General features: G+C 41.2%; 1 protein-coding gene across 1 annotated transcript in view; it reads right to left on the bottom strand.

Moving 5' to 3' along the window:
* Positions 1–1,998: 1,998 nt before the first annotated feature.
* Positions 1,999–13,363, bottom strand: part of tmem218 (transmembrane protein 218) — a 16,679-nt gene continuing 5,314 nt past the window's right edge. Inside the window, exon 3 of the mRNA XM_050036415.1 lies at positions 1,999–4,119. Coding sequence (XP_049892372.1) covers positions 3,985–4,119 — 135 coding nt within the window. The 3' untranslated portion in view covers positions 1,999–3,984. The remainder of the gene's footprint in view (positions 4,120–13,363) is intronic.

Below are 13,363 nucleotides of genomic sequence, written 5' to 3'. Positions count from 1 at the left end.
GTTACAGAAACCCTGAAGCTGGTATTTTTGCACGTGCATTTAAAATAAACATGTTTAAACATTAATTTGAAAAACAAGAGTCCTTTTAAGTCGTTTTAGAAGAAGTTTGATACACGGAACTATAGTGTGTTTACGCCCTGCGCGGAGGGATACACCAGTGAGCAACAGCTGCAGCTGGCTCTGGAACAGGTACGCTAGGTCACTCGGTAAAAGCAAACAAAGAGACAACAGGGACGATAATAGCATGATGATACGAGGAGAAATGGTAGAGCATAAAGGTCCAAGTGGAAAAACCCCCCAACTCATTTAGGATTTTGCCAAAAGAGAAGGAAATCGCCTGTTGTACTGAATATTTGAAGGCAAACTGTGAGGTTGACATGTAAAACTATATGACTTAGTTTATTGCAATTCTATGTTCTTCAATTAATAATACTCTTAATTTGTCATATTGTTAACGCAAAAATACCCTGAAATATTGTGATATTATTTTAGGGCAATATTGACCACCCCTAATGCTTATTTGCTTTCTTGCTGATAGTTTGCTGAAAAGATTGCCAGATTGGTATTGTATGTTTCAAACCAAATTTACGTTACATTTGCACATTATTATGTAGAGGATATATTGAAAATGTGTGGTTATGTTTAGGTACAAAAACCACTTGGTCTCGGCTGGGAAATGATAATGTTTTGGCTCAAAATACCTGGTTTGTTGGCACAAGTCCTGGCAGGAAAAGCAGCAATCTTTCAGTAAATAACAATCACTTCTGGAGCCCTAAAAAGCCACTAGAAACACGACAGGTTGCTATAAAAACACCCAAATTTGGTGACCAAAAAGCTGGAAACAGCTGTGATTTGCAGAAAAACACAGTGCCAATGCATTTTCTTCTGGTGACTGAAACAGATAACCTGGTTCTGTCCAGAAGTCATCAAATCCACCCACCAGCAGCTCTAAGGCTCGTATAACACCAGCCCCACAGTCTGCCATTTTTGGTGGTGTGTCACACACGGTTGGCAATGGTCAGCCCCGTCAGCTATTTTTCAGCTGATTCAGCATGTTGAATCTGTGTTTGAGACAGCAGAGCCTGACTGGCAGTTCAGCTCAGAGCAGAAGAAGAGAAACCGAAGTGAGGAAAGCAAACAAACGGCTAAGTCAAGAGGGCTTGAGCATGAAACAAACTTGTTATATTGGGTTAGATTGTGTTGTTAGCCATTGAGCTCTTTAGCAGAAATGGTTCGTATTTGTTTTTGTTATTGTTTCCTAGCGCATGATAAATATTACTTTATTTTTCAATATCGGGTATTGTTGTGAATGTGCTAATTGGCTAACTAGCGTCGTGAATCTGTCCTGTCGGTCTTCTGGTTTCCCTTTTGAATGATGAAAACAGACTAGCATTGCCTGCTGGTATGAAGACTTACTTTCTCTCATGCAGGTGCAGAACATACTTGCTAGTTGGCTGTTGGCTGTAATCTTTGCGGTGTGTTCAAGTGCAACTTTCTGACAGAAACAGGCGACATGAGGTGATGCAACAGTCAGCCTTCGTTGCCACTGATCTTTGATGTCAAGAGTAACTTCCCTGCATTTTTTGTTTGTTGTCGGATATGGAACATGACTGTCAAACACCACTTTCACCTTTTTTCGTGTGTGTGTGTGTGTGTGTGTGTGTGTGTGTGTGTGTGTGTGTGTGTGTGAAGGACTGAAGGCTAATCCATGTAGTACAAACTGATTTGTCTCCAGGAGTTGAGCAAAAGCATCCGAACACAGGCAACAAGATGATGAGTGGGAAAACTACACCAAGGAGATGGTGATGAGCCACACTAATGTTGTTGGTGGACCACACAGGTTTAACAATTGGCCTCAGAACAGTAAGGCTAAAAAGACTGATATTCATTTATATTTCATTTCATATTTCATCATTTACATTTCAATCATGTGAACCAACAGCAAAGCAAACGAGCCTTTATATTTAAATGAACAGGCTATCACAAAACACATAAAACATATTTTTCGTCTTACCTACCTTTTTATCCATTCTGTTTATTAAAAGATGAGGATGTGCTCACTCCTACGTAATGTGGTGGGCACAGTTGTCTCTCCATGTTGGCGTGACAATGTCAAAACTAGTCAGTCTAGTTTCAGCTGGTTGTTTAACCATCAAATTCAATATAAGTGTTTCTAAAATATCTGTTGCTACCCAGAAACAAATGCAAAATTTGCAATTTGAATTTTGACCATGTCTGTACAGAACAAAAAACTACTTGTCATCTAAAATGAGTAGCACATCTTGCATTTGTTCAGTCATATGCATTAATGAAACAATAAATGTCATTGCTTTCTGTGTCATGTTTTTGTTTGTGTGAGGTTACTAACATTTCTGCTGTCACGCTACTTCAGGAAAAAGTTAAAATAATCAATGACTGTGATGAAGTTATCAAAAAATAAAGTTGTACATTTTATTGGCATGATTCAAATTATCTATAATAAATTAAAAACAAGAATTACCGCCTTGCAGTTGTATGCCTCCATGCACCAGTTACGTTTCTCTTACAGTTTACATGCATGTCTGTGACAACAGGGATGCTTCACACACATCTTCCCCCCAACAGCACAGATGACCTGTACAATCAGCACAGTTTAAAGGTGGACACCCAAGATTAGTGTCATCAATTCAGTATCTGACCAAATGTCTCCCCCTCTGTTCCTGAGAAATGACACTGAATAATGGCCAGGAAAGTGTTTTTGTAGACCATTATGATGTCACATTGAAGTTGACCTTTGACCTTTTGGATATAAAATGTTATCACTTCATTATTTTACCCTAATAGACATTTGTATTTAGTTTTGTCATAATTTGCATATGAATTCTTGAGTTATGGCCAAAAACATATTTTGTAAGGTCACACTGACAATCACACTTCACCTTTGACCACAAAATTCGAATCAGTTTATTCTTCAGTTTGACTGGAAGTTTGTGTCAAATATTAAGAAATTCCCTTGAGGTGTTCTTGAGATATCGTTTTCACGAGAATAAGACAGATGCAAGGTCACACTGACCATGACATTTGACCACTGAAGTCCAATCACTTCATTGTTGAGCCCAAGTGGACATTTGTGGCAAATTTGAAGAAATTCCCTCAAGGTGGTTTTGAGATATCACGTTCACAAGAATGACACAAATAAGGTCACACAGACCTGACCTTTGACCCTTTACCACCAAAATCTGATCAATTCTTCCTCAAGTCTGAGTGGATGTTTTTGCCAAATTCGAAGACACTCCCTCAAGGCATCCTTAAAATATCACCTTCACAAGAATAACATGGACAAGGTCACAGTGACCTTTACCTTTGAGCCCCAAAAACAAATCAGTTAATTGTTGAGCCCAAGTGGATGTTTGTGCCAAATTTGAAAAAAATCCCTCCAATCCCCACAAAAGTCTTTACTATATTAACACTGGCTTTTTTTTTTTTTTTAAGTTTAAGAGCCACAAATGCAATATCCAGGCTTCAGCCACCTGTACTGTAAATGGGACATCATTTAAGATGCATGATGAATTGAAATGAATTTTAGCTGAGTGCACCGGCTCATCCTAAATGTGTCATTTAGTGTCATTAACACTGTACAGTAACTTAACAAAAGCACTGTGGCATTGTGAATATTTCATTTATTTATAAAAGGTGACGGGAGTGTTTCAGTTCTGTAGTATAAATAAAAAAAATATTTAATCATCTCATGTATTCACTGATACAAAATGTACATAAAACACCCTGGGTGCTGTTGGACAACACATATCTATCAGTTGTACATAAACAGTCAACAACCTGCAAACAGTTGGCCATGAAGAAAACACTGGCTCTCCTGCTGTTTCTGTTTGGGATGCACTCTGTGGCCTGCTTCCATATGAAGGGGGGGCCTCTTGTCGGCCCTGCTTGTCTTAAGTTGTGTACATCAGCGATGTGATCCCAGTGCCAGCTCTGACCCTGGCAGCTCTAGTGTGTTCTTAAGGCCTTGGCATACACTGGCTCCAGGAAATGAAAAGGGAGCAGCATGAAGAACACCACCAGAAAGACTGCACTCACCACTGCCAGCAGTACGTAGCGGCCGATGAACAAAGTGTCCACAATCTGTAGAGAGAAAGAGTGAACCCGTTCACTTTAAGGAGTTTTTAGTAATCACATACTAGAGCTTGTTTTACTTAGTAAACAGTATCCAAAGCATGGAAGGCTGTATATAAATGCAGTATGTCCTCAATTAGCCACTAGATGTCAGGAGAGGGCCTTCACAAAAGCTTTGAGTAGAGGCAAATTGGAAATGTGGCATAATGTGAGGCCATGAATGGGCACTCTATGCAGACAGACAGACAGACAGACAGACACACACACACACACACAGAGGAAAATCTACAATAACTTGATGCCTTGAAAGTTTGAATCAAAATTATAACTAATATTACTATTTGTTTAAAAAACAGCTGACCAAGCAGAGTGCACAAGGGACACTTGTTCAATGTTTCTCATAGTGTCTTAGATAGTAAGCAGTCACCAGGTCCACTCATGCTGCTGCAGAGTGTACACTGACTGATGCCTACCTGCAGCACCAGTGCTGAGACATATCTGGCCACTGATAGACAACTTTTCTCCAGGTTACATTTTAGCTGGCTTCTTTTTGTGGGAAACTGGTGACTGTTGCCAACTGTGTGCTTTGAGAGAAGAGGGCATATTTGGCTACATGAATGCACAGTTAGATTTAATTTGAGATAATCCTGAATAATAAATTGCCTAACTCTGTGCTGCATTCAGCAGACCGGCACTGACTGTTTCATCTGTTGTGAAAGTGACGGAGACCTCAAAGCCAGAACAAACTATGAATGGGACATTTTGGGTCCTGAATGGTTGCAGAAAAATAAGCACATTGCATGCTACTGGGCTGAAATTAATATTTACAACACTTAATGAGCAGTGATAAATTGATTCAATGTACTAGATCTGCATCTGTGCCGATACTGACATTATTTAACAGATCAGCCACACATGACTGATCCACAATACCTTCTCTTGGCCTCATGTGCACTATGCATTCTCATTTTATATCTGTGTTTTAAAATGAAAATGATCACCATACCCTAGCATATTCACGACGACTGCAAGTAGTAGTCAACTTGTCAATTAATTGCTAAAGGCATATCATATTTTCTTCACCTAATAACACTGATCAATTCTTGACAAAGACATCTCAAATAACAGCAAGTAAAGGGTTAACTAATACAGGCCGGACAAACCTGGGGGAAACAGCGCGACTGCTTTCTTGCAGGGATAGCAGAGTCTTTCCCTCTCTACCTGAAATTCTGTTAATTTAACATGGTGTAACGTAGAAAATGATTGTTCTTCTAAAGAGCCAGTATGTAGTGTTTGTGTGAGTGTGCACAGTCAGTGTGTTGTAGAGCAAAAAGAGAGAGTGATGGGAAAGCAGACAAGCAGGACAGCAACACAACTAGAGGAGAGGGTAATGGCTGGTTCACACTACACAACATTTTTGTCTGTTACGACAGTCACTATGTCAGATTAGGCGATTGTGGAGTCATAAATCTTACTGTGACTTGGCTGACAGGCATGACAGACTACACATTGGTCCATGACCAATCATCGCTGGTCATCTTTCATGACGTGTGTGATGTCATCGGATTATTCTTGTTCAATCTTTATTATAATTATTATTATTATTATTATTATTGATATTTCAGTCACTGCGGCTGTTCATGTCCCCAGCTCCGTTTGAAGTAGCCTACCGCATGCAATTTATGCAAGTCACTTATTCCTCTACAAGTTCCTGTAAATGTTTCACAATAAAAGCCTTGTTACAAAATAAAGGGTTTCTCTCAACCAAAACAAAAAGGGGCTTTTAATTTTAAATGGATACAGGAAGTGTTGAGTTAACGGGGCAAACAGGAGCGGATTAAAAGGTAAAAATAGAAAAATACAGAGGGAATGAGAAATAAAGGCCTGCGTCTGCGTCCATTTCTAATGTAGTCCGCTTCAAATAAAGCTGATACCCTCTACAGTTGTGGTGAGTACAGGCAAAGAATTGTTTTCTTTTATATCCTCCTCCATTATGAAGAATCCTCATTCTTTGCTAGCTTGATGCTAATGGCAGTACTCACCAGGTTGCTAAAGTGCCTCTGCTGTTTCACGCTATCATTTTTTCCTTTTTAACTCTGTGATAGTCCCAAGAGGAAATATCAAGACGGCTGGGGTGTTGTTACCATACAGTCTACAGAAAGTCTACAGGCAGATCACTCTGTGTTTCTATTGTTCAAAGTGATGGTTGTGAATAATGGGATGTAATGCATCCCAAACGCAGCATCGGTAGTTATCTACTATGACACACTACACAAGATAAAATGATGGATTATCACGCATGGCACTCACTGTCGTTCCCGCTGCGCTGGTTATCTGCTGTGTGCTCCGCCGTCCGTCAACACCCACCGGCTGCGTTTGCTGTGCGGAGCGGTGCAGCTCCACCGGACAGCGGGAGTCACGAGGACCCACGAGATCTTGCGAATTCACGCGATATAACAAGATGTAGTTTCTATAAACAGAACCACAAAACCAGAGGAGGAGTAGGAAGACATCTCGGTGCACTGCCATGATTAACATCTCCTCTTCCATGGTGTCAACGGGGTGAAATGACGTCTGAAAACCTCTGACCTGTTGACTTCAGGCCTGCCTCTGCCCATTATGACGTTTTCAAGGTGTAGTGCAGGGAAATATGATCCACCGTGAACACTTTGTATTTTATTTTGAAAATTAACCGGATGTTTTATTTTGTTTCTGTGCATGACTTCCTGCCCCGCACGATCTGCTCCTTGCTGAACTGCTGCGTTGTGCTCCGGCGTCCAGCAAAAATAGAAGTCCTGCCTATCTGTTGCGGAGGGCTCCGCAGCTGTGACGGAGCTGGAACGCAGCACAGTCGCAGCTGGTGGAAGCACACACATTGACTAGAATTGAAACGTATCGGCTCCGCTGTCGTTCCAGAGTGCAGACGCAACCAACACACATCTGGTGGAATTTGGGGGTGACTGTGGGCTGTAATCGGGCTGATACTGTGTAGTCTGAACCCGGCATAAGTTCAGCAGTGAATTTATCAAGTGAATGTACAGCAGAGTTTACAGTTTGTCGGCTAACAAATGCTGCAATTCCTCAAGCACGGCCGGCAGAAGTCTGTTGGTGCAAGTCTTGAGCTGTAATTCAGCAGTAAATAATCAGCCGTGTGTCTGACTATGGATGGCGAAGCTGCTGAATGGATTTGTGGAGTTTGTTAGTTGCAGTGATGGCTGTTAGCAGTAAGCTCCACTTGTTAGCTCCTGAACGGCAGTGGAGCAAGCAGCCACCAGCCATTGGATTTCACATCTGATCTCCGCAGGACTCCACTCAGATGCGGACTCGAGAAGGTTTATGGTTTGATGCAGTTTGACAGGGAGGTAGGAGGCTCAGTTACCTGAGAGTGTAGCTGTACTGTAAGTGAACAAAGTCTGAACTCAGATCAGTTTTCTCTGACACCTGAAAGTTTAGTTTTAACAAATAAGTCTGTGAGACATGAGTTTAAACCTCCAGACTAATGTTTCAGATTAAGAAATACTTCAGACTTTAATTAAATATTTTTTCTGCTTCTTAACAGTGGTATGGATAAGTCAGAGTTTACAATGAACCTGGGTACAAATCCTAGTTGTCTCAGATTAGTTATTTGTGGTTTCAGTTTTTGAGACAATAAATAGAGAGATGTTGAGCTTTTCAAATGATGATCAGTAAGTGTGTGCTTGTAAATCACCCCTTAAACCTGGCAAAAACTGCTGGAGAAATGACAGCTTGTAAGTGTGCAGAAATTATTTGTAGTTGTAAAAAAGAAAAAAGTCCTGTCACCTTGATTCTAAATTCTAATAGATCAAATTAGCCCAACTGGATTGGTTTAAAGATAAAAAATAAAAAACAAAAACAAAAAAAAAACATAGAAAACATAATGACTAAGAGTTGACTGAAATGTTTTGAATTTTTTTTGGCTAAAAACTAGACTAAAACTGTTAAGGATAAAAATGTCTAAAATGTGACTACAAGTAATAAACATTTTTGTCTCAAAACTAAGACTAAATTGAAAATAGCTGTCAAAATGAACACTAGCGGAAAGCAGATTGGGAGTCTATGCAAGGCAAATACGGCAACATATTAGCGGTACCAGGAGCATTATACATCACTGGAGAAAGCCATGGCAACCGGAAAGGAGCCCCCACACAAGAAGAATTACATCACAAAGGGTACATAAACCTTGTTAGAATGTTTTAGCTTGACACGTAGTAACTGATAAGACCCAATCAGGAAGAGAATGTGGGTGTCTGGGTCATCATTTTTTAAAGTCTTGTGCCCTTACAGACTAAAATGCAACCTTGGAATTTTCAAACTAAAATGGGGTCAGCAGTGCTTTCCAAAGGTCTCTGTTTTAGGGGTCCAAAATGGCTGAGTAGTGTGGAGGCTAGGCATAACGTTGTAATAGTTATGAGTTTTAAAACAAAAACGTGGGGTGTCGGTGGCTTAGTGGATAGAGCAGGTGCCTCATGTAAAAGGCTGTTGCCGCAGCGGCCCGGGTTCGACTCCAGCCTGTGGCCCTTTGCTGCATGTCATTCCCTCTCTCTCTCCCCTTTCACACTCAGCTTTCCTATCAATTAAAGGCAAAAATGCCCAAAAAATATCTTTAAAACAAAAAAACGAAAACGTGTAAGTTTGGTTGTAGCCTTAGTCCCTGTTGTGACTGTGCCATTTTTTTTGCCCCCAAGCCTGATCAGAGTAATTTATTACTGAGTATCTGCCGATATCAAGTCCCGATCTGATACCTCTATTTTCCTAGATAATACAGCTGCACAGTGCCCAGTACACAGTAGATTGCAGCGCTCACTTGCTCACCCCTCCTGTGGGGTAAGTGACGGTGGCCTCGTAGGACAAAAAGCCTTGCGCAGACAGAGATGGCATCATCCACGAGTTTTTCAAGTTTTTCAGGAGTAGGCCTATCTAGCGATGAGGTGAATATTTATTTAGGAATCTAAACCATGTTACGATGTTGTAGCGACCCTGCAGTAAATGTTCTGTTATAATGTCAATGTTCTGTGAGTTAATGGCATGTTTGGGATTGAATGAGTATAGGTAGGGGGGCGGGGTGCGAGTGTGACGGGGATGAGAGCTGTGTGAGTGCGCGTGCTGGTGTGTGTATGAGCGAGCTGGAGGAGAGAGCAGGAGTGCACAGTTGGAGTTACAGCTAAGTTCTTGTTTGTTGGTTGTTTTGGCGTAGTTACGGCCAACAGTAACCTGTACTGTTCAGTAATAAACGGTGGTTTGCCGAATAACTGCGTCATCCTTTCCACACGTCCTGGCGGACGCTACAATATGTTATAGCTTACCAGTGACATATAGGTTATCTGTGAGATATAACGTTATGTTAGGAGTGTTTTATCTCTAATTGTTTTGGTAACACGAGCAAACATTAGCACAGTAATGCTAAAATAACACGTTTTATGTGATAGTCACGGCACAGTGCGGCAAATATAGGTTGGTACGATTATAATATATGCGTCTCCAGAGTGTTCTTCCACAGGAGTTCTTTCCACCTGGAATAAGCAACACCGATATTCACTCGCGTTTTGTCCCGTCCTCGCTTATCTGATCTTTTTCTTTTATTTGGTGGCGTGGTTTCCCTCTTACGGGGCAAAACATGCGTGTGGTCGTCCATTTAGAGTGTGACAGAATCACAAAAGTACAAAGCAGGTTCACGCAGAAGCGCCCCGGATTGAGCTTCACCTTCTCTGTCTCCAGTGACAGCAAGTTCTAGGTAAACGCAAAAGGTGAAGCGCGTGTATCCCTTTCGGGCCACTGTATTCAAATATGGCGTTGCAAGAAGGCAGCCTCCAGCATACCGCGCCCTCCCTGTGTGTATATATAGAGAAATCATTCTAAGCCTATGAGAAAGCTTCCATTTGTATGTGAATTGCATTACACTTTAGTAAATATATATTTATGAAAGCAATAGTTGATATTTGCTAATAAACAACCATGTAAATTACACATTGTAACTTTAACACACTTTAAAGTATTTAAAATCAATCCAATGTATAGCCTATGCTTGACGATTCAATAGCTCTACAATGCATTAAACATAGAAAAATGAACCCAGTCAACTCTCAGGGAGAGAAACACAGGCACTAATATTGGATCACTAATCAGCCAATAACCTGAGTTAAGCATAATGAGGATAGGAGAAAGGGAGCATTGATCGAGGCGCTTCCAGAATTTGATATGCAGCATCTTTGACTGGTGACCACTTAATAAACAGATCTGCTGGTCAAACCTTATGTATTACTGTATCTCCTGATTGTAACCACACCATGACTGACAGTATCAAAGTCAGCGTCAGCAGTACTCTTTCAAACCTGGCCAAAGGCTCTGATGTGTAGCCAAGTGGTGGTTATTGATTCATATAGGAATGAGACCTGTACGTTCAGGGAATAACTTGTGCAGCAGGATATTTGAAGACACAGCATGTTTGTTGTTTCAATGCTGATTCTGGGGTGCTGGTTATTTTCTGATCCTGCTGTGCTTTTATCTACATGGATGATCAGTGGAGACACAAACAACACAACAATGCCTGTAATGCGTCAATTAGCAGATCTAAAGCAAACGGGGGGCAGGACTTAGAGAACAGTAGATCTTCTAGGTTGGCATTAGTGTTGCTTAAGTTAGGGGAAGTTTGTAGTTCATAAAGTTGCCATCAATAGATTTAATCAACACTTCACTGATAGCTCTGGGTCTGTGTTAATATTTAGATCATGAGCCACCCATGAATACGCAAATACAAACTGAGAAAACGCCCTTAAGCCAGATAATACCAGAAGAGTATCAGCCCTACTGCTGACTAAAGAGAGATTTCACAGGGACTGTTGTGGAATGAGAGAAGGTGTGTGTGTGTGTGTGTGTGTGTGTAAATCCACTAGTGTCTAAGAGAGGTGGGGATGATGTATGCCGTCTCTTATGGATGCATTTAACACATCTCACTTTTTAATTTGCCAATTACACAGCAAGCAGGAACCCAAAGTGTGGGCCATGTTTTATTAATGTGCCATTGAGCGCACGGGTGGTAGCTGGCAGGCGGGTGGGGGGCAGGTGGGAGAGGGGGGTGTAGTATAAACCACCCCCACCCCTAGTCTGGGACTGGCCTAATTGGCACTATGATATTTTACTTTTGTTTAACAGCAAGAGGTTAGACATTTCTTACACAGTCTGCACACTTTTACACACAGTGGAAAACACAACCAGCCATACACACTGTCTCTGCTGGCAAGTAAGATTTCAGGCTTTGTGTGTGTTCACAAAAAATTAGACATGATATGAACACAATAAGTCATGGACTGTCCCTAGTAACGCAATTTTTCACCTTCACATGCATTTTCCCTTGGTTTACTGTTTATGTGACATATGTTAATAATACTTACAATTCAGTTTTTCTAGTCCTGTAATTAAACTGTCTACTGACACTGATTGTTTTCAGTTTAAAATATCAAAGATGAGTCACAGAGGAACATTCTCTGTATTCCAGATTGGAGAAGCTAAACTTTGATAGGAACTACAGGATGCCTCTGGCTCATAAGCCCTTTTACCGTGCCTCTTCAAGGCAGGAATTTAATGCTACCTTGCCGTTGCGTTCAAAAGGTACCATCGCTAAAGGGGGGACAGAGTTCCTCACCTTTAAAGCGTTATCGGATGTAGAAACAGTGCCAATATGGACTCTGTGTAAAAGGGACAGCCAGCAGGATGGGATCATGGACACCAACGGTGTGATGTTTTGACGACATGTGCGCTATCTACCGTGGGAAATTTAAAAAGCGGCTATTAGCAGTTTGTAGCTAACTCAAAGAAGAAGAATAGCTGAAAATGTGCAGAGTGGGAAAACGATCAGGTCCACAAGCTTCTTATCCTCTGAGCAGAGGACAAGATCAGCCACCAGAGACGGTAAATGATTGTTGTTGCCATGTTATTGTTTAGAGGGCACTGTCAATGCATATGTTATATGTCACACTAGAGGCCGACACTGTTGTGTTACATGTCTACTATGTTGGCATGCTGTTCAAAATCACACACTGGAGTGGCATGATACCGGTGTTTGGTTCATGTAAAAATGGAAAGGAGGCATAAAGAAGGGACTTCATAGCAGCCCTATAGCGTATTCTCTGTGTAAAAGGGCTGTAGACTGTATAAATAATGGACATAGCTACCTTGACATCACCCACCAATTAAGCCGTCCCCATTTTGATTTTTTGGAGCCCGAAGTGACTAAATTTGGACGAGAGGGTGGAGCTGTGAAGAAGCAAGAAGTGGATCTGACTCATAGATTGTAGCAATGCTCGCAGCAGCCTGTCACTCAAGCAGCCCCGCCCTTAAATATGCATGATTTTGGGCTTTAATAAAATGTAAACAGATGAGTTGTATAAAAATCCCCCCTCCCCCGTACAGTTAACATGAATGATGAAACTAGCCAAGACCAAAACAGTTTTTTGTACCAGGCTGTAAACATGTTTATTTCTGCCGTAAAGTCAGGCATTTTAACATGGGGTCTATGGGGTTTGACTGTTTTGGAGACAGCCTCAAGTGGCCATTTGATGAACTGCAGTTTTTGGCAAGTCTGCATTGGCTCCATTTTGAGGAGGTTGTCTCTTGTCCTGGCTCATCAGTCATCAAACAGTTGCTCAATTCTTAAAAATTCAATTTTAATATCGTTTTAGGTGTTTTTCTTACATTTTGTGTACTAGTCCATACCCACTGAGTGCACAGTTGCCCACGTACAGTTTCATATGGTGTGTGTTTGGGATACAGGTCATAGGAAATTGCAGATTAAACAGTCAACTGAACCCACTAAGAAGAGCAATGTATTCAGACAGAGTTTTTGTGAATTTGATAGTACGATTGCTTTATTGAAAGTACAGTAGTACCATTGCCAATAGTGGGATAGTTAGTGGGCTAAAAGTGTACATTAGTAGTTGAGGTAGCACGTTGAAAGGCAGATGGTTAAAGTGTTTATATCTTGTATTGACTTAAAAGTGGGGCGCACTGGTACTTCACATGGAAAAGGTGCGGCTAGCCCTTGCTGCAGCAGCATACCATACCATGAGTTAGTCATACCAAAAATTAGAAAAAAAACAACAACATTCGGCCACAGGGGGAGCCACAGCGATCGGTCGCATTTTAGCCCTTTTTAAGCATTTTTCTGTTGTTATAGCGCCACCCAGTTGCCAATTAGAGTTAAATTTCTCCAGTCACCTTGAGGCGTCCTGTTCTACAT

The sequence above is a fragment of the Epinephelus moara genome, chromosome 3, assembly GCF_006386435.1.
Source record: "Epinephelus moara isolate mb chromosome 3, YSFRI_EMoa_1.0, whole genome shotgun sequence".
In the NCBI taxonomy this organism is placed as follows: Eukaryota; Metazoa; Chordata; class Actinopteri; order Perciformes; family Serranidae; genus Epinephelus; species Epinephelus moara.
Note: the sequence above shows the minus strand (reverse complement) of the source record. Positions and strands in the feature narration are given on the sequence as shown.